We start from the raw sequence: 21,671 nt of genomic DNA, 5'->3' as shown, positions 1-21,671 counted from the left end.
TTATAATAATTATAAATATATCATAAATTCAAGTATTGTGCTGAATACAATAGACATATGTAAATGCAGAATGTAAAAGAGACATGCATTTCAAATTACTGCCCTTGTACCTCACAACTGATATCTATGTGACTATTTTTTTTTTATCATAATAATAAGTTGGTATTGAGCATTCAGTTCTACATGATTTCTCTGAATTTAAGTATAGCATTGTTTTTTCTTCTTTTCTTTCATAACTTTTTTTTCTTTTTTTAACTGTATATTACTGTGCAGGTACATATTCCTTGAGCAGAGGTAAGGAAATAGACTGAAGTCTGGCACTCCCAAGGGGTTGGCTACCCAAGCTCGTGTTGTTCCAGAAACAGCCTTTGCATTTCCTCTACCTCTGCTATTACTTTGGAAATTTCTTACGCTTTGAAAAACAGTTTTGTATGTCACATAATCGCTCAAAATTGCATCACCAACAAATCGCGTGACCAAGCTCCTGCACTAAATGACCTAAAAAAAAACGGTCTGTCACGTGATGTCTGTACACAAAGAAGGTAGCCAAGTCAGCCAAGAACACATCATGGCTTCGCAGTGGTGTTTGAAAGATCTCGAGGTAACAACAAAATGTAAAGTTTGCTTGGAAACGCTTAAAGATCCCAAGACTTTACCTTGCTTGCACTCATTCTGTCTAATGTGCCTCGATAACTTGGCACGTATTGGTAGAAGACAACATCAAGACCAAATTGGCTGTGCCATTTGTAAGACATCGATTCCAATCACGGAGGAAAACACATTTCGTGATTTTCCCACTTCGTTTCACTTGGATCGATTCAAGGAGATCTTAACTGTGTTCAATAGAGACCAAGCTGCCGAGACGTGCATGAATTGTAACGAAGGGAAGATGGTAATTTCATACTGTTTTGTTTGCAAAGACTATCTTTGTTCAACCTGCGACGAAGCTCACCGACTGCTAAGAGTTACCAGGGATCACAAAAATGTTTTGCTTGAGACAAGACATCTGTTAGATCTTTTAGAAGGACCAGTTATGTGCGAACAGGAGGGCCACGAAGAAGAAGAATTACTTTATTACTGCGACAAATGCAAAGAATGTATTTGTGACATCTGTCATGATGACAGCCATCGGCGGCATGATATAGTGGACATTAAACAAGCTACTCGAGAAGGAAAGAAGCGACTTGATAAGATTCTGAAGAAAGCAGGAGAGGAAATCACAATGAGTGAAGATGCGATTAAGAAAAGTGAAGATATCTTCAAGAGTAGAAAGAAAAAGCTTCGCGCAGCCCGTAAGAACGTGAAAGCAACTGTGAAGAAACTAATTAAAAATTTGAAACAACACGAGAAAGCAGTGTTGACACAGATCAAGGACATTTCTAGACATCAACAAAAACGTCACGCAAGAAAAAAAAGAAAACTGGAGTTGTTCGCAACGCAATTAAGAAGCCCAGTGGAACACGGTAGATGTGTTCTGAAAAGAAACATTGACATGGAAATTGTGAAAGAACAGACATCGATTATTGGTCGCTGCAAAGATCTTCTGAATTCGAAAGAAACAGAAGCACTTGTTCTTCCTTTTGTAGATTACGCTGTAGACGAAGATCTATGTCATAGCATTAATTGTGGTCCAGGGCAGTTGATTGTCAGTAACAACGATCCATCACAGACCGAGGTAAGCGGAGACGGTTTAACAGAGCCTGTTGTTGGAAGGGAAACAAAGATTTTAGTTCGCACAAGAGATTCAAAAGGGGAACAATGTTATCGTGAAAACGACCAAGTGAAGGTGAGAATTCAGAGCCCACTGGGTGAAGAATTAGAAACGGAATTCGAAGATGAAAACGATGGCAGATACAAAGTTACGTTTACCCCCAAACTCGCTGGCCAACATGACGTCATGATTAACGTTAATGGACAAGCGCTGACTGATAGTCCATGGAGTGTTCAAGTAACTCCACATCAGTACCAAAGAGCGTTTAATCTAGGAACTGAAATTCAAGATCAAGAAGAGGGAGAACTTTCACCACTACATTCCTTGTTTTACGGAGACGGAAAACTTGTGTTACCACGAGATGTTGCAATTAGTCAAGTGAATGGAAATATTGCTGTTCTAGATCTTTGTTTTGGAATACAGTTGTATGATGCTAATGGGAAGTACCTGCGTCGCTTTGGAGAAAGATGCTCTGGCAAGAGACTGAAACTTCCTCAGTCAGTTGCATTTTCCATTTCTGGAGACGTCGTCGTCATTGATCGTGCGAAAATTACTCTGTGTACCGAGAAGGGACACTTCGTGAGGTATTTTTTGAGCCACACAAAGAACCCATATTCGGTATCAGTGGCACGTGATGGCCGCGTGATCGTGTGTGACAGCGATGATGCTCTTGTTAAAGTGCTCTCACCCAATGGAGAAGCGTTACTTCAGAGCCTTGGTGATCCATACGAATATGGCTCCCCTTCTTTCGCAATTCATCACCAAGACAAGTTTTTCGTTTCTTATGGCGAGGAACACTGCGTATCAGTTTTTAACGATGATGGAACTTTCCTCTACGATATTGGCGCTCAGGGGATTAGTACTGAAAGGCTAAACTCCCCATTGGGGCTCGCTATTGACAAGTTCAACAATTTGATTGTTTGTGACAGTAATGCGGGTCGACTGCAAGTTTTCACACTGGAAGGAAGCTATGTTACAACCATCACTGGGTTCGGGTCCCCTCAGTTTGTTGCTCTGTCTAAAGATGGACATATGTATGTAGCCGATGAAGGAAAGAAATGTGTTGATGTCTTGCATTGAACAGCAATGTACATTGTAATATAAGTCTGCATGTAAACCATGTTGCCATGCAGTTACCCGAAGTACCAGTTAAAAATTAAAGCTGCAGCGTATAGCTATAGGTTCGGTTTAAGTTTTAGTTGTGCTTGAACAGTTCAAAAAGAATGTGTTTGTTTTAACAGTTGCATAAGTAAGAGACTTAGTGTACAAAAAGGCAGACTATTGATTTAACACATAGAACTCGGAAAACTCGGCTTGAGTCTCGAAACGGTTAAAAAGTCTGGTTTGTCGTGTACATACTTGTGGATTTGAATAATTGTTTTTAAGCTGACGATATTTTGTGTTTCATTAGTGATATGCCAGCCGCGTTGTTCTCCGCAAATTATGTTCAACCCAATTGAAATCAACGACTAACTTCTAAAATTTTCGATACAAATCTAGGTATGTAGATTATGAAATAGGACGGAAGAGCAGAGAGGGGCGAAGCTAGCAGTGGAACTGTCGTCGTTTGCGAGGTCCCCATGGGACAATGTTGGGACAGAAGGATCCTCTCACCCGACGTTGCGTGACAGAGAGAGGGCCAGAATAGACTAGAGAACAGTAGTGGAGTCACGCCTAAAGGTCACTGAGGTAATGCGACCACCTTTTTGTTACAGCCACTTTGGTATTGGCCCAACCAAAAGCTTAATCAATTTTGTATCCAGTAGCCCCGTTAATACGACTTCCTTGTAATCGAACAAGTTTCCAACACTTATGTTCTTTATAAATTTCCTCACCCCGTCCCCGCCTTCTGGCCCGTACTACGACTATTCGAAAGGCCTCATGAGAAAAAAAATAATTAAGTGGCCCTCTCTTCGCCAATCACAGTGAAGTGATTTCTTAGTCAGAGTTAGAAATAACGCGGGAGAACTGGATAAACCTGCCAATTACCGATACACGAGCAAAACTTTAATTTACTTCTCGGATATACAAACAAAATCATACCCCCATCGTCCAACAGGGGAAATGGTTGGCCCCATCAAAATTATTTTGCATGTAGTGAAAAACCCCCAGCCTGCTGAACTAGAAGAGATGTTATCTTGTTTCTCGTTAAGACGTCGTACTGGAATGATAAATGACGTAGAAAAAGACAAAAAAAAGTAGTAAATTGATGGAATTTTAATTCAAAATAACAATGGATGTAACAATGTAAACGTCAATGCTTTTAAAAAGAAGACATTTGGCTTAAGGCGGGGGTACACCCGAAAATTCTGTAAAAGATCGAATTTTTGTTTTTGTCGGAATTTGAATCTTAAGGAATTAAAGTTGTATTTGAGAAACATTTCCGCGACTGTAAGTTCAAAGCTCGTTTTCGCAAAACGAGTTATTTTTGCCTTTGAGAAAAGATATTTTGAGAAGGATTTGTCCAATTGAGCTGAAACCTTCAGGATATGTTGTTCTAAGTCGGTTTTGTGTGTTAAGCATAGAACTTTGCCATCCAGTGCATTTTGTCGAAGTTTTGCATTGAAATGTATACTGGTCTATGCCGGATTTTCTGTATCATTTTTTGTGGGAGTTATCTTTTCTCAAGTAAGCCCTGGCATTCTTCAGCCGGTGTCAGGTTACAATACAGTTCTAGGATACAGAATATATTTTCTAACAATCGTTGGTCTTTAACCTTTCTAGAAATGTATACCTTGCCATGGTTTGGAATTAAATCTTAGCCATGAAAAAAGTTTGAAAAAAATGGTGTGTTTTCAGGTGTATCCCTGCCTTAAGCTTCATTTGATAACGCGACTACTATGACTGAAGTCTAATGATAAGGAGAAACACTTGGTAAATCGAAATTTCTGGAAGGAGTGAATGAACAGCTACTGAAATTTCATCATCAGAGAGAAAAGCGCCCTTTCAAACTGGAAAAAATCCTCGCCGGAGGTTTTTAGGATTTACCTCTCTCCAATTGTAAGTTTAAGGGTTGTTGAAGATTGACACTTTCTCAAACTCATTAATAATTCATCAAGTTAAAACAAAGAAAATCACAACCGTGAAGGAGCTTTGGATACCCGGTCTTAATTATCATAGATTTTGACGATTTTACTTCTCTGTTTACTCCTTAGTTTTTGTTGCGCTTGAGAAGATATATCAAACACTTGAGGCAGTGTTTCATCGGCTATCCAAACGCATTTCGTCAAAAATACTCCGCTGCGCGTCGTATTTTCAACTCTCTTCTCGGTGTTTGGATATCCCGATGTAACACTGTCTCTCGTGTTTGATATATTACATCACTCACCCACTTAATGTGTAGCGCCGGTTCTAAGCTTCGAAATGAATCTCAAAAGTCTCAGTGCTGTAGAGCGAAGATGCAAATCTGCAGGTTACAAACGGCATCAATTAATTAAAACCCCTGATTAGAAAAATTTCCTTAAATATCAACAAAACAACAATGTAAATACAATAAGCATAAAATATATAGACTCGAGAATGTTTGCTAATTCAACAAAAAGTTGCTACGATTGAAATCAGCTTGGAGTGTTTCTAATCTTGGTATTTCTAGCATTTTCTTTAATGTGCACTTCTTTTACAACTTTACTTGTAGACGTATTGCGTGAAGAATGTACACTCTTGAAGAATTAAGTGTGTTATTGCAGTTCAAAAGCGTGTTCAATTCCATCGCTAGAAACGGGCGAACTGAGCCACCTGTCTTCATGGGTAAATATTTGAATCTATTTTTTTATTAGTTAGGTTCTAGTAAGAGGTCATGCATTACGGGGATCATTTGCATTACGGGGATCATTTGCATTACGGGGATCATTTGCAGTACAATCTGGGGATCATTCGCGGGCCTGTAAAGTAGTCCTAGACAATAGGCTGTCACATAAATTTTTGACTTTGGGGGATGTTTCTTTGCTTTTTATCAAAAATTGCCCCTAAAATTATTAAATTGAGTGGGAATTGAAAAAAAGCAAAACAAAACAAAACAACAACAACAACAAAAAACACTAGATAATTTTTTTTAGACCGTGGACATCAATGAGATTAATCCATATTCAACGTAATCCCAGAGTGTCAAATTAATTGAAACATTTTGAAGTTGCTAATTTTCCGTTTTCAGAGTCAACCCAAGAAAATATTGGGCTGATTTTCACTCACGTTGTTCATTGCCTTCACTACAATTTTCTTTTGTCTCGAATCACCATGCTATTGTATATTTCTGTATATCATGAATTCATAAAGCGCGGAACTGTTTTCCGTCGATTTTCCGGAAGCATGGTAAAGTGTGCAAGTAATTAGATGTTATAAGATTCATTTAAGACCAGGAAACCATTTAGACAAGTCTTGAAGACATATAGTTTGCAATAACATTTGAAATAGCTTTGTTTTTGTTGTATTTTGACACCTTGAAACTTCACTCGCAATTTTATCGAAAACGCTCTAATAGATTTTTTTCAAATCTCGCCACCGTTAAGAAAACTATGTCAAGTCCAAGATCCCGACGTCGTATTTGCAAAATTATCCCTGATGGCAAGTTATTCGGTCTTATGTAAAATGGGGTATGGCGTCATTTCGTTGCTATGGTAACTCAGATCCTGGTGAAATGTATCCCATTTGAAAATTTTATCTTCCTCTAACACACCAGTAAAGTTTGATTTTCTGTTGGATTGATAATGGCGGTGCTCAAGTCGAGCCACCTTAAACTTGAGGTGTTAAATTAGTTGGCTATTTTTATTTTGTCGGTGATGTAGAAGAACCGGATGTTTAAATCGAGACCCGTGGAAGTATTTTTCCTCTTTGTTTGTAACTGAACTTCTTTTTCCACGGGTCTAGCGTTTTGTACGGGTCCGCAAACGATCCCAGGAGTGCAAATGATCCCAGACCGCAAATGATCCCGACTAAAAAATAGGGAATGCCATGGATGGTGGGAAGGTGTGGATAGGGAATTGGCGTATGTGAATACCGATGTCTCTATTAAAGCCATCTTATAATCATAATGGCTTACGACTTGTTTTTTTTTTTTTCATACTTACGACTAAATTTTACATTTAAAGTTCATGATTATTTTTGTAAAGTTTAGCAAACATAAGTAAAACTTGCACATAACTCTATTATTCCTATTCCCCTGGTATCGGAATTCCGAATAGTGCACAGCTTGTTTTCAACATCTATAGTCTTGACACTGAATAGTACACAGCTTGTTTTCAACATCTATAGACTTGACACTGAATAGCACACAGCTTGTTTTTAACATCTATAGACTTGACACTGAATAGTGCACAGCTTATTTTCAACATCTATAGACTTGACACTGAACAGCACACAGGTTGTTTTTGACATCTATAGACTTGACACTGAATAGCACACAGTTTGTTTTCAACATCTATAGTCTTGACACTGAATAGCACACAGCTTGTTTTCAACATCTATGGACTTGACACTGAATAGCACACAGGTTGTTTTCAACATCTATAGACTTGACACTGAATAGCACACAGCTTGTTTTTGACATCTATAGACTTGACACTGAATGGTACACAGCTTGTTTTTGACCGATCTATGGTCTTGACACTGAGTAGCACACAGTTGGTTTTTGACATCTATAGTGTTGACACTGAGTAGCACACAGCTTCTTTTCAACATCTATAGTCTTGACACTGAATAGTACACAGCTTGTTTTCAACATCTATAGACTTGACACTGAATAGTACACAGCTTGTTTTTGACATCTATAGACTTGACACTGAATAGCACACAGCTTCTTTTCAACATCTATAGTCTTGACACTGAATAGCACACAGCTTGTTTTTGACATCTATAGTCTTGACACTGAATAGCGCACAGGTTGTTTTTGGCATTTATAGTCTTGACGCTTAATAGTGCACATAACTTGTTCATTAAACCTTAACTCTCTAAACGAAAGGCGAAGAAACAAAATAACAACAATAAAGTCTGGGGTAAACGGGAAAGGGCTCGGAAGTGATCCCTTCCATTTAATAGAAATTTTCCCAAGGGAGGAACGACCCAACCCCAGACGAAAAACAGAGCAAGGAAGAAATTCTAAACGAAGGAAGCCAGCCGACTAACTGCTTGCATTCTGTCTTTAACTGGGATGTGAATATAAGATCTATAAGCATCTGACTGCCAGTCTCTTAAGCGTTTGATAAGTTCTGCTGGTATTTGAGCTTGAAAGGCCAGAGTGGCCCCGCCTGATTGAAAACTATGTCCGCTAAATTTAGATGGATCCAAGTTCATCGTGGTTGCCAATAATTTAAGTAGAGAGTTAAACTTTCCATACGTCAGAGGGACCAGACCTCCCTTGGTTGAAGCTGGGATGACAAAGGCTGAGCCTGATAAGGAGGCTGGTACTAAGCTGAAAGCATGCTTGAGAGCTGTATAAGGGCAGAGTGGGTGCTGGGCAATACGTGGTAAAGGAATACTCAAAATGCGCTGGCTAAATTGGATTGTTTTTGACCATCTGTTGATAATGATGGCCCAGTCTGTAAAGAAGAGGATGTCCCCTCGACGCAGATGCTTTGATGGGTTGAAATGTGTTAATCCTCTGCATAGCAAGTTAGCTTTACGTAGGAGGCCGAAGAAAGCTACCAGACAGACTGCCCAAAATGTTGCGTGCAAAGGATCATCTAAGTTTAAGTGATTCTTGAAGGCTAACAGGATCTGAGGCGTAATTGGTTTCTTTTGGGATACTGATAAACCTTTTACACGTTTAATTCCCCGAAGTATAGTTGCCAGCTGAAAATTGTTTTTGGTTGGGCCCGCAAGTCCATGTTCAAGATGTAGGATGCGAACTGCATTCAAATAGGCTGGGATGGAGGATGCTGAAAGTTATCTTGCTAGGAAGGCTGCGTAGCAGTTAAGGGTTGATACTGATGCTGGGATAGGCTGGTAACCGTAGTATACACAAAAGGAGAGGTATGAGCGCATTTGACTCATATAGGTGGACTTCGTAGTAGGGGCATATGCTTGACGCCGGAAATTGATGACTTCGCGGTCAAGTTGCTGCTGATCCTTTGTATCTAAGGAGTGCAAGAGACAATGATGACATGTGAGATTCTAAATCATATGATACAGGGGATTCGGAAAGCCATGCCTGGAATGTTGACCAGTAGTGTACATTGTCAAGGCGTGAAACACTATCTGCTAGGGTATTGGTTGTTCCTGGAATGCGTTTGACTAATAGGCTGAAATTGTAATACTCCTTAAGCCAAAACAGAGAACGAATCCAATCCATTATTACTGGGCAATAGGTTGAACCTTTTTTTAAGATAGCCGCAGCCACCGGGCTGTCCGACTTGACGACCACTTGATAACCTGACCAAAAGGGTGCCCAACGATGGGCTGCCAAAACGATTGTGAATGTCTCCTTGTAATTGATGTGCAGAGAGCAGAGAGCTGGGTAGTCTAAGGCCCAGTTAACATACATCCAGTCAGTTTCCCATAAGCACCCCCCACCAGACAGGGAAGCATCCGTAAGCACTGCTGTAGGAAGTTCTGGGGTTGCTGAGGGGAACAATGTTTTACAGTTGTGTGCAGGTAAGAGGGAGGTCCACCACAGGAGGTCAGCTCTGGCGCATAGGTTTAAATAAACACGGTGGTACGGGCGTTTAACAGCATTTGCCAAGGTGATAAGACGCCTGAGAAACGTGCGGCCCTCTCGAACAACACGTGCTGCCCAATTGAGCTTGCCAATGAGTCGTTGGAGGTGAAGCTTGGAGCATTTACGTTTTGAACTGGTTTCCTTGAGAACGAGTAACAACTCAGATACACGATCTTCTGGGAGGCGGAGTTCACACTTAACAGTGTCAATTTCAACTCCCAGAAAAACCAGACATTGGGCTGGGAAGACATCTTTTGTCCAGTTGACAGTGAAGCCAAGAGACTCTAGTAAGTTTAGTAGAATGTCAAAAGCTGCTTTGCACTGAAGCTGAGTTGGAAGTACGCCAACACAGTATACCCTCTTCGGGACATCATTCGACAGACTGATTGTGTAAGGCGATGAAAAATCATTGGTGAGGCCCTGGCTCCAAAGGGGAATCGCTTATCATAGAGGTAGGTAGAATGTTTAGAGTCCTTGAAACACCAAGACATCCCTGTAACTCGCCAGCTGTCGGGGTGAGTACCAACACTTCTGTAAGCGTGTTTTAAGTCAACTTTTGCCAACCAACAACCTGGTTGACAGAGGTTTGCTGCATCATCAACAGTAACATACTTGTAATGTTCTAAATCCATGTATGAGTTGGCATTTGCCATTAAGGGTCGGCTGCAATCCATGATCATCCGTAATTCATTCGAGTCCTTTTTAGGTACAGCCCCAAGTGCATTAACGATTATGGGCATGTGGGACTTGTCTGCTACAGCAAAATGGTCTTCTTGAAGACCCTTAACCAGTTGCGCTTCAATTTTATCTTTAGCTCCAGGTCGTAGAGCAGATTTATTGTTGTGTGTAAAGGCATGTGAGACCGTTGAATCAGGAGGGAGTAGCTGAAATCCATTTTTAACACCATCTAGAATAAATTTCATGTCCGGGTCATTTGATAGTTCTGCTGCCCAGGTCCCAAAAATTAAGTCTGTGGAGACCTTGGCTGCTTGGGGCTGCTGCATAGATTCCAAAAAGGCCCCTGCTTTAATAGGTAAACTTTCCCCACACTCTGCGGGACAGCATGTCATTAAGGCGAGATTGGTCCCTGCATGTAACAATGTGGTCGAGATATCTCCTGCTAGTTCTGCCGTTAAAGTACAATTTGGAGAGATCTCTGCAGTTGAGTGTGGGTTAAGTATTGGGGGTCTTGAGCAGTAGCAGACTGGTGTTGCCATTGTGGGTGGGTTCCCATACATTGTGGTTTGATGCAAACATGATCATATCTGCAGGAGGAGTCAAAGCGGCAACCTTCACGCCGTTGGAATTCAAAGCAAACCTGCTTCCCTGTTGCTTGGTTTATGACTGGGCGGGACGCTTTGCGAAGAGGTGGACGTGTGGATGTGGGAGTCGATTGTTCTGGTCTGTGAAGCGTTTGATGGGATATGAATTGGCTGTCAGATCCCCATTCACAGCTTGTGGCAAATTGCATTTTGCGGTACAAATCATCATACTGCATCACTTTTGGCAAAGGGTAACACTTCGCTAGTTCAGAAATTTTTGAACTGTACACAATATAATCGAGAATTTCCTGGGTGGACGAAAGAAGCCCATCTTTCATGAAAGTATGCATAATGCGAAAGTTAGCCGCTGACCACTGTGGGAATGAAATTTTGTCAAGGGATAGCTTCTTTTCTTGAGAGGATTTTAACACAATTCTAGCATCACCAGAGGTTCCAAGCACGGTCTTCTTATCCTCCTGCAGAACTATGGGGAGGGAACTAATGAAATCAGGTATAAGTAAAGGACGTTTACCTCTTGAAATAGTGGGCTCTAACAGCTGTTGAGCTGGATCCTGCTCCTCTTCAGTTAAACCCAGTAAAACTGGATCTCCCAAAGAGTCCATGAGAGATTTAAGCTCCGATTGAACGGTAGGATCTTGCTGAAGGCTTTTTAAGGTTGGTTTTGCGATAGGATTATCATTAGGCGTTGTTGTGATCGTCGTCGCCATCTTGGGGGCACTGGGCTGCGCTGAATCTTGCTGTAGCTTCAACAGCTCGAGTTTGGTACGAGTGAGGTCCAATTCTAGCTTCAAGTTCTGGTTTCGAAGATCTTCTACCGCTCTCTCTTGCTCTACAGTGGACTGCTCTGCTTTAAATTTTCTCGGACAGAGGTCTTTGATCACGGACTCGACCTGACTCAGTTCACGTTCAACTGCTTCGCTCATCTGTTGCGGTGTTGATTCTGCTATTAAGCCGTCGATGTCGAAATCTTTCAGTTTAAGCGTAGGTTTTGTTCTCCTGCTGCTCTTTCTAGAAGCCATAGTGTAAACATCGAGATACGTACTGTAAAGAAGAATTCTGGAAAGAAACTTGCGTTGAGCGAAGCTACGTTGTGCACAAGCACATGGCGAATGAAGTACGTAGAGCGCATGTTAGAGAAAACTAGTACCAGTCCTCTCCCCCTTCCTCCAGAGTTAAATACAAATAAATGTAATTATTTTAGACAAAAAATAAAATATTGCCTTAGTTTGTAATAACAGTCATCTAAAGCAAATAATTATATGAGGTTAATAGGGTTCAGCTTGTGTTATCTGTTGTTTTCATTGTTTCTCATAACAGGTCAAATTACATTAAATTGTGAGATCACCACATGTACTTTTTGAATGGTTATTACTTTTGGGGTGTCGCTACTTTCAGCATTTGTAAACAGCCATGAAATTTAGGCGCCTCTTTCACAGGGAGATATGACCTTAATACATGCAAATTTATTTTGTATAGGTTAGTGACTACATGTATTATGTACATGTTTAGTAAATCTAGCTTGTATCCCAAATTATTCCTAATCCCTTGGTTATCGTCATTTTGTCATGTTAAGGCCTGTTCACATGGAATTGGGGGACCCCGGGGAGATGAGGTACCTGACCTACCCGTGGTAAAGAAATACCTGTCTTCACATGCAACCCTGGGGGTGCGGGGTGAGGTCCAAAATGCAATCACGCCATTTGTTAAGTACGCACGTAATAAAGAACTAACGTTTGTTTTCTTGGTTTGTTCTGATGAAGCTGCTTTTCGCTTTAATGTCGTTGTTGCAGGCAGAATGTCAGTTTGATTTTGCTGTTTACCCTGACCATCTGATTCCACGCTTAAATTATCTCCAGCACTGTCAATTTCATTAGCGTTTTGGCAGTTTTGGAGGTGAATTGTTGAAATAACTCGCCACGCTCGTAGCAGTTGGCAGCCATGTTGTTCTTGGCACAGTGATTTGATTACCCTGATTAGGCTGGTTACCCCACTCCGCAGCTTTCACATGGAGAAAACTCACCCCACCGAAGCGGGTTACCCAGACCAGCTATCCGGGTAACCCGCCTTGCTGGGGTACCCCACCTAACATGTGAATGCAATCAAGAAAGAAAAAAAGAGAGTTTGTAGAGATTACAGTATCTAAATTTTTGTATTTCTTCTTTTGAGCAGCTGAAGTCAAAATACCTCAGTACAAGACATAAGCTTAAAAGGACCAGGTAAACACTTATGGTCTTATGCAATGATCAAATCAAAACTTAACCTGGTTCCTTCAGGGTAATCCCCCATAGGCTATTCTTACAGGGTGCCCCAAGTCATCAAAAATAGTATCATCAAATTCTAGGACAGGAAAAAATTAAAATGTACCCCTTTTTTTCTTTTTTTAAATGATGCACTTTTATTACAGGTTGCCACATGTCAGGACCCAAAAATAGTCAGGGAAATTTTCAATTTTCAAAATCAGGGAAAATTCAGGGAATAAATGGAGAAAATGGGAAGGTTCCACAAGGTATACCTTGAAAAAATAACAACAACAACAACAACAACAACAACAACAACAACAACAGTAACAACAGCTAGACCAAACTACTAACTTACTCCATTCACATTAAAACCAATAATACAACACACCTTCAACAACTGACCACCAAACTAACTAAGAACAGACACTACTCAACTTATGTACCAACAACTATTCTCACCTTACAAACACTAGTTACAGACTAAAGGTACATGTATTTCTTGACCTCACTGGAATTCACATGATGTTGTTCAACCAGCCGCAACACACACTTGACCAAAAATGAACCAATTGAATCAGGCCATAACTGATCGGTCACTGATTACTACCTTTGCATCATAATGGCTTGACACAGCCAACAACATTACAGCAAATTGATCAAACATTTTAAGGTGGCTCAAAACAGTTTCTAGCAGTTAGATTTTGATGGGTCATTATGCCACTCTTTATCCCTTGATGCTACAATCATGGTATCAAAAAAAGTGCCCAATCATTGGTGAACAGGTTGTTATCATTTTCCTGACACAATAAGTTACTATAGCAACAGTATGACCTGCTAAAAACACCCTTAGTTACAGCTTTAGGGGCTTACAATTCAGAAACGGTACGGCGAAATGTTTCTTATATTATCAAAATTTGATAAGAATGATAAGACGTAATGTTTGGCAAAGTTTAAAAAAATTCCATAAGTAGCGTTCAGAGCCACCTTAAACTGACTTCAGACTTGTCTGATGCACCGCACACTAGCCGGCAAGTAGTGTGAGGCGGCCTTAAGAGAGGACACAATACAGTCTTACCACAGTATCACAGTATAGTTCCCTTTGAAAAGTGAAAACTACGAATCGCGCAGATTCGGGTGTTTCCCGAAATTCCAAGAAAGCATTTGATCATAGTATATCCGCCCGCTTATTATGCAGCAGCGAGGTTCTACTGCGGCTACTTTGTGCCTTGAGGGACTAGGCTGACAACGGCATTTTCCCGCCAAAATCAAACGATGAAGATTTCGCAAGGAAGCAATCTCGTGTGTAACCTCTACTTGTCTTTACAAAAAATGTATTCGTTCAAACTCGTTCAAGGAAACCAAGAACTCTATTCTACTTTCATACTACATGGGCTTGATTATTGGCGATGATTTCCTCCTCTTTCAGAACTTAAATTTTCCTTTTAGAACCGCCTGTGATTCCAACTACTAAGCAAATTAACAGATAAAAGCTCGATTTCGGCTCGGGCAAGGTGTTCGTACAACATGATAAGAACAAACATACAGAACTTTTTGTTTAATTAAGTTCATTTTGAGTAGCAGTAGACGATTATAACTCAGCTTTTTACATACGTAACTTTGTTGTCTGCAGCCATTACGCCCGGTACTAATATGACTGTCGTTCGCGGTAGATGTTTAAATCGTCCAATTTTCTGCACAAATAACAAATTAACAATTAGTCTATCTTAGAATGGACTTTTAAAATGAGAAGGAAATAACACGCTAATACTCGTGTATTGAACAGTACGCGAAACCAGGCTTTCCCTTAGAAGACAGCTAGGCTACGGCGGGAAAGCCGTACGGGAACGCGCGTAATGGCATGCCACTGGATGCAATCTTTACTATCTGCCGTCGTACTTTAGGGTAGCCGCACCACATCTTAAAGTCCCTAATGCCATTCCACTTACCGCCAAAGACATGCCTGATAGGCCGAGGAGAACGAAATACTCCTGGAAAGGCCAAACAAAATAAAACTCTTTAGATTTCATTTTTCCTTATCCTCAGTACCTCTCTCCTCAGACAGGGTGACGTCACACGCAAGCTTGCAAATCGTCCGCTTTGATGCGCCTTCGACACGCGAGTTATTAATCAAAGAAAGTTCAGCGACGTTTTACTGGGGCGAAATCAAGCTGTATGCAAACGACTGAATTCCACTGTTATCGGCACGTTATGTGCTAATTGTACAAAACCTTCCAAAAAGACGGATTATTTTGGTTCTTACGGTAATTCCAGTATGTATATAAACATTTTTTTGGTAGGGGGGGGGGGGGTGCCTCCGTTATGGGCTGGTGTGAAAGGTGGTGGCGGATACTGAAGTAAACAGTTTCTTTGTCAACTAACTATAAAGGTGTATTCTCGATTCATTGCAGTCTATTCGCAAATAACGTGTCGGGAGGAGCATGTAGCATGTGGTGAGGCAGGTTACTAATAGACTTCTACCAAAAGCATTGCTAGCAAGTGTTTGGATTCTGGTACCTTCCGGCCTTAACCACTAGGCTATTGGAGGAGAGTAAGAGCAAGCCTGAACCAAGGAACAGCAATGTAAATGCTGTCTATTTTTATTCATCAGCGCAAATATTCGAATCAATCGCACGGAGTTTGTTTACGTAAAAGAGCAAGCGATTGCAAAGGTTGCCTAATATTCGTGCTTCCAGCAGTTTACAATAATGTAGGTATAAAATATACTTTTACAAATTAGCTTTTAAGCTTAAACACTGCCAGCAAATGTGAAAATATTTAGGATGAAACGTGAAGGCAAACGTAAATATTTTAGCTCTATTAAACTTGTGAGTCGACGGAAACTGGGCCGTCACGGAATGTATCCACAATTTAAATCATAGTTTATAGAGGGGACCTCTGTTTGCTAACCAGAAAACCACAGGAAAATACTGTCATGGATTTTGTCATTATGGTATGTCTGTCCGTAAAACCTCGGTTGTTGATAAAAAAAATGTTGATTTTAGCAATGGAGAGTAGTTGAAAGCCGGGTTGAAAGTCAGCTAATGAAACCATTCAAGACATTAAAGTGAAGGCGTCGAACGCACCCTCATAATCTTTGATTAGTACTTTAGTTTATTTTTTATTCACGCTACTCATTACGATACATTTTTGTTAACGTAAGTTCTGAGAATTTAGTATTAAATCAAGGCAATATCTCTAACTTGACGAATTTCTTTATTCTGATCACTTGTCTGCTCCACAGTGCATTGATATTGTAGGGGGAAAGTAGACTCTGATCACTTACTGAGGAGCTAAGAGTTCTTATTTTGCTCTAAAATTAAAATGGAGTCAACTTTTGGCCCACTCACACTCACGTATTAAACAGTTAGATTATGAGCTCAAGATTTCTAGCACGATAGGGCGAATAATCTAATCGTTTTGGTATAAATCTACTAGTCGTAAAAAAACTTTATCATACGTACACTACGAAGTCAGGCGTGCAAATAATAATAATAATAATAATAATAATAATAATAATAATAATGGTAATAATGATGATGATGATGATGATGATGAAAATAATAATAATTTATCTCAAGCTCTTTTCGTTTTTAATATCAAAATTGTAAATTATTTTGAATTTTTGTTATCAATGCTTAAGAAATAGAAAACATGTACCGTGTTTCTATCAAGTTTTAGTATAAATCTACTAGCGTTCTATCACGAATGCCGTTCTCTGATTGGCTACGCTACTCACCATCTATTCGGTGATATATAACGACACTTCTTGGCATTTTCGAGGTGTTTTTGAAGAGGATTTAGATAAAGTTTTTTACGACTAGTAGATTTATGCCAAAACGATTAGATTATTCGCCCTATCGTGCTAGAAATCTTGAGCTCATAATCTAACTGTTTAATAGAAACACAAGTGGAAGTTTGGGAGAAGGAGAAATGCTGTGGGAAGACAAGCCGCAGGCGAGTGTTTCCACAGCTTTTTCGCGTTCTCCCAACCTTTCACGAATGTTTCTATTAATTAAACAATTAGATTGTGAGCTCGAGATTTCTATCGTCGAGTCAACTATCACGCATAGAAATCTTGAGCTCATAATCTAATTGTTTAATAGAAACACGAGTGGAAGTTTGGGAGAACGAGAAATGCTGTGGAAACACGAGCCGCAGGGGAGTGTTTCCACAGCTTTCCCGAGTTCTCCCAAACTTTCACGAGTGTTTCTATGAAATAAATAGATTGTGAGCTCGAGATTTCTATCGTCGAGTCAACTATCACGCATAGAAATCGAGAGCGAATAATCTAATTGTTTTAGTATAAATGCCATCGTTACGTTTCGTCGACAGTTCGTGCTAGTTCTGTGTTTCCATCGAGTTATAGAAATACGATTTTAACCAATCAGCGCGCGTATTTTCTTTGTATTGTTTTCTTATAGTTGTTATCATGCATGTGTAATTTAAATTGTAAATGATTCATTGTAATACTCTTTTTACGTATTTGTGTGAGTTAAATAAAATTAACTCAAGTTGATCGACTTGACAAATTCTCTTTCCCTGAATGAAACTTGGAAAGGAGCCGATAAATTCTCGTGCTAGTTTTATTATTGTGTATTTGTTTTTTCATGTTCTGTCATCCTTTCTGCCTGTTGTTTTTTTTTCTCCGTTTCCAGCAAGTTGTTCGTTCTAATCGCCAACCATGACTGACAGTAAAGCTGATTCCACACCAAAAAAAAGATATGTACGAGCAAGTCCCATCGTTTTGTATGTATGCGTTTTTCTTCTTTTTAAATTAACACCAGTTTGACTCAGCCTGAAAAATGTGTTTTTTTTGGGGGGGAGGGGGGGCGACGGTGGGGGGACGAATTGAGTTATGATGATGTATCAATGCAAGCATGATAATCCAGGTTTTCATCTCAATATTCTGCTTTTTGTTTTACTCTTCTCTATTTGCTGTCATTGACCAGTGACAATATTTCATAAGTTGCTATTTTGTATCTCTGTAGCATGTTACCGGACACCTTGTTAACATGTCACATGTACGCTCAATCCATTTCTTTGTACCGGTAACTGCTGACCAAGGTTATAATGGATGAAGGGCGCGACTCACAAGTTGCAGGTAACAGGTCACTGTCGATATATTAGCTTGGTAGTGAGGCCTAGAGGACACAAACAAAATGAATGAATAAACATGTCATTCATTTTCCTTTGTTTGTGTTCTCTAGGCCTCACTTCCAAGCTGAATTTTAATATTATCGAAAACAGTCTATTATTTGAATGCTCTGTGTGCATGTGCAATGTCAAAGCCTCTTGCTCAGACCTTTGACTTTTTTCTTATTATCGAGGAAATAATTGGTTCTCACTCCGTTTAAATAAAGCAAACATAGCAATCTCTCACCAGGCAAAAAGAAAGCTTAACTTATGCAATTCATTTTGCTGAAACGTGTTTTTGTTTCGTGTTTCAGGCTTTATTGTGGATGCTGTGATATCAACATTTCGCAAATTCTTTATACCAGTGACGTCATGGATGCTCTTAAGGTAAACACGTGGCTATCACGCGAGCACACATTAACAATGTAAAAGATGGAGTGTCCCGGCTGATTATTGCAAGTTATCCTTCCAAAATTCCATGTCATGTTGCCAATGCCTGTGATTATACAAGCAAATTGGGTAAAGGATTCTACAGACCAAAGTAAGACAAGCAATTTTAGTGAAAAAGTACAAGATTACAAGGACAGAAGTAGGCTGCAATTCATCAAGAGCGATTTTGTGACAGGATTTTAAGAAATCAAATGTGCCATTCTGGTGAAAGTTTTAAACTTTTATCCCTTATTGTTTTCTCTTAGTTGATACCTGTATTTCTTTGCTTCACTGCTTTTGTTTTGTTCTGTTCTGTTTTGTTTTGTTTTGCTTTGTTTTGTGGTGATTTGCCCTGCTCTGTGATTTGACTCAACTAGACCCATTCCCCTAGACATTTTTTGGGCCAAAAGAGCGCAACTTTGAGGATGTGTAATATCGTCGCTTTCCGCCTTAAAAGTCTCCAATTTTAAAATCGCGTATTTCAAACGATATAATTTATAATATTGAAAATTAAATGCCGCTTCATATAAAACTTTACAAGAGTTGCACTGAGCATCACCATACTTTTAATTTTGACAGCGCTGCTGGGACGAGAAGAACAAACGAAAGTTAAATTAAAGATGTAGTCAATTTATTTTGTAACTTATTCAATTTCTTTTGTTAGAAACTACTGTTACCCTGCTGTTAAATAGTATTTCACTCTGAACGTTCTCTTTCATGGAACCCCTACAATATTGATTTTTTTTTACAGATATTTTTTTTTCCACAGATATTAATGCTTTTCTTTATTTTAAACATTATACAATATTAAAATGTTGTCCTCATTAACAATAGGCCACGTTCGATATATCAATATTCTAGCATAGCTCTGAGGCGTTCTATATTTGGTTTTGTTTTCTTTGTATCCAGGTCTCTTTTGGGAATTGAGAGACAAAAGAAACTTAAAAATTTACAATTACCCGAAAGCCTCGGAGCCATGTTAAAATATTGATACATTGAACGTGGCTTATTGGTGGTTTTTTGTTTTGTTTAGAGGGACGGGTCACACATGAGGAGATTCTTCAGGGAGGTTTACATGGACAGTGTTTTCCCAATATTAAGTTCCGCTGAACTGCCACCGTACATCTGGGGTAACGACGAAAGAGAAAAGGTGAGGACATTGTCTTCTCAGTTTCAAACTATTGATGTATTTATTTCCTTCTTGGTTGCTTTAAATGTCAGTTAACTCTTTAATGCTGCCCAAAACTCCAATTTCTGTCGCATGAAGGGAATAGGAGGATCTCAAATTCTCCTGTTGGAAAAAAATTGTATTATATATCAGATAACTGGATGGTATTGAGTGTAATTTGAATTGGGTCAGAAAAGCTTACAATCAAAGTTGTTTTCGCTGAAAATTTTTGAATCAGACCGTATGGCAAGCCTGTTTACCTTGCCATATTGAATCATACAGAAGAACCATTTATTATTTTTATTTTCTTTTTTTAGGAACGGCTTCTTTGAATTCTTAACCACTGGTACAAACGAACTGCTCTAGAAAGTTTACTCTCTTCTGATACACTTAACAAACTTTTCAATGTAGACCGCTTCACTCTTGACTTATCAAAACTTGCGGCAACTTGACACTTGAGAACACACGGTTACTTGGCGTACTACAGCAAACTTTATTACAAGACTGTCCGCGCAGGCAATTTGTGAAGCACTATCTCGAGTTGACATTGGAACAAGTATAAAGGAGGCGATTGAAATCCGGTGCCAGGCCCTAACCCTCAATCGAGACCGTGTTCCTGTACCGATGTATTTTTTCACGTGACCTCCCCCAATGTAGACCTCGTGACAACCAACACTCAGTGTTCACTTGAGGAAGGCGACGTGACGGTTCCATAGCTTGAAGCATTTCAAATATTTAAACCTGTCATAACCAGGTCCAGTTGGAAAATGCGAGCCTAATGCATTCTATCGTGTGTTTCGTCGTTAATTAAAGTTCCTACACCCTCTGCATTTTTTGTTGGGTGTGGCGAGACTTCTTAATTGCCTCCTCTGGTCCGTTAGTTCTGTGCATTCCTCCCTACATTTTGAACCCCTGTTGAAGCGCGTTTTCTGGTGTGTTACGCTCTGTGCACATTTTGTGTTCCTGCGCGCATTTCCTCAGTGTGTTTTCTGGGTTTTTGTCATATATGCAAGACAAAATTACAAGATTTACTAACAGACGCGCACTCCTGAAAATCATGCATTCCTTCCAAGCATGCATTTACTAATCTGCTCTTTGCGTGAGCAGATCATATTAATAATGGAATACTTTAAGATTGAACTTTGGATTCTTCGCCAGTGCGAAAAGAAATAGCGACCACAGTATGTAATAATAAAAGCAATAATATACTTTATTTACCCTAAGTCTACACATAACAGTTCCGTTAGAAATTAGTGGCCCTCAAGTAAACAACTAAAGTGAAATATGAAACAGGTTAAGAACATTACAATACACAACAAAGAAAAGCAAAACTTGATCGAAATTAAATACAAACGTATCATCGTGACTGCATTGCAATCAAAATGACCCCGTCCGCAAACTATTGCTCACTGGAAAACAGTCCTAAGAAAATACGCGCGCTCATTGGTTAAAAATCGTCTTTCTATTAAATAATTAGATTATGAGCTTCAGATTTCTATCGCGTGATAGTTGACGAAGGCACAGTCCGAGTCAACTATCACGCGATAGAAAGCGAGAGCGAATAATCTAAATGTTTTAGTATAAATCTACTAGCCGTTCAAAACTTAATCTAAATCCTCTTCGCAGACATTTCGAAAACGCGGAGAATCGGCCGTCGTTTTGTTAACAAGGGAACGCTGCTACACTACTCACTATCTTTCACAGAATAGAGTAGTAGTGAGTAGCGTAGCCAATCAGAGAACGGCATTCGTGAACGGCATTCGTGATAGAAAGCTGGCGCATTAGCACATATCCCCCTCACCCCAGGACTTCTCATGCTCAAGATATCAAAACCCCGGCCTTTCTCAGACTTTGAATACCTTTCCGGAAACGAAACACCATTTCTTTCTGAGAAATAGCTTCTTGTTCTTTAATTTTGGCTTTTACCAAAGGTCAAATCAGGGAAGCTCAGGACAGTGAAAAGTACTTTCACCCAAGCGAAACTAAAACCTCCATGATCTGTGTGCAACTTGGCCTTGCGGGACTCGATAACTAGTTCACTTCTTCGACGACTCGAGGG

At 39.7% G+C, this 21,671-nt stretch overlaps 2 protein-coding genes across 8 annotated transcripts; one reads left to right on the top strand and one right to left on the bottom strand.

The window, feature by feature from the left end:
• The first annotated feature begins 180 nt into the window (after positions 1–180).
• On the top strand, positions 181–20,442 carry LOC149108095 (E3 ubiquitin-protein ligase TRIM45-like). 7 transcript variants are annotated; one of them, XM_089295187.1, is made up of 7 exons: positions 181–2,745; positions 3,212–12,858; positions 17,538–17,628; positions 17,871–17,983; positions 18,330–18,402; positions 19,478–19,594; positions 19,930–20,442. In XM_089295187.1, the coding sequence occupies exons 1-2, from the start codon at positions 524–526 to the stop codon at positions 3,258–3,260; spliced, it is 2,271 nt and encodes a 756-aa protein (XP_089151313.1). In that variant the 5' UTR covers positions 181–523; the 3' UTR covers positions 3,261–12,858; positions 17,538–17,628; positions 17,871–17,983; positions 18,330–18,402; positions 19,478–19,594; positions 19,930–20,442. The 7 variants fall into 7 exon arrangements, with proteins under 7 accessions (XP_089151313.1, XP_089151311.1, XP_089151312.1 ...); XM_089295185.1 differs by having other exon boundaries at positions 15,291–17,628; XM_089295186.1 differs by lacking the exon at positions 18,330–18,402 and having other exon boundaries at positions 15,291–17,628.
• Positions 7,695–11,661, bottom strand: LOC149108096 (uncharacterized). Its single transcript, XM_089295251.1, has 2 exons — positions 11,154–11,661; positions 7,695–8,778 (listed from the first exon to the last, which is right to left on the bottom strand). Exons 1-2 carry the CDS (start codon positions 11,659–11,661, stop codon positions 8,588–8,590), a joined length of 699 nt encoding a protein of 232 aa, XP_089151377.1. The 3' UTR covers positions 7,695–8,587.
• Positions 20,443–21,671: the final 1,229 nt, after the last annotated feature.

This window comes from Orbicella faveolata, unplaced genomic scaffold, assembly GCF_042242905.1.
Source record: "Orbicella faveolata isolate gen_17 unplaced genomic scaffold, um_ofav_v1 contig_26, whole genome shotgun sequence".
Classification (NCBI taxonomy): Eukaryota; Metazoa; Cnidaria; class Anthozoa; order Scleractinia; family Merulinidae; genus Orbicella; species Orbicella faveolata.
The sequence above is the reverse complement of the archived record's forward strand: the minus strand, read 5'-3'. Positions and strand labels throughout refer to the sequence as shown.

Bases quoted from the DNA above. Each gene is read 5' to 3' on its own strand.
- LOC149108095 (XM_089295190.1), top strand. From the start codon at position 524: ATGTCTGTACACAAAGAAGGTAGCCAAGTCAGCCAAGAACACATCATG. The intron at 2,746-3,211 runs GTATGTAGCCGA...ATACAAATCTAG, and splicing joins CTGTCTAAAGATGGACATAT to GTATGTAGATTATGAAATAG.
- LOC149108096 (XM_089295251.1), bottom strand. From the start codon at position 11,661: ATGGCTTCTAGAAAGAGCAGCAGGAGAACAAAACCTACGCTTAAACTG. The intron at 8,779-11,153 runs GTAAACGTCCTT...TGCACTCCTTAG, and splicing joins AGAGCCCACTATTTCAAGAG to ATACAAAGGATCAGCAGCAA.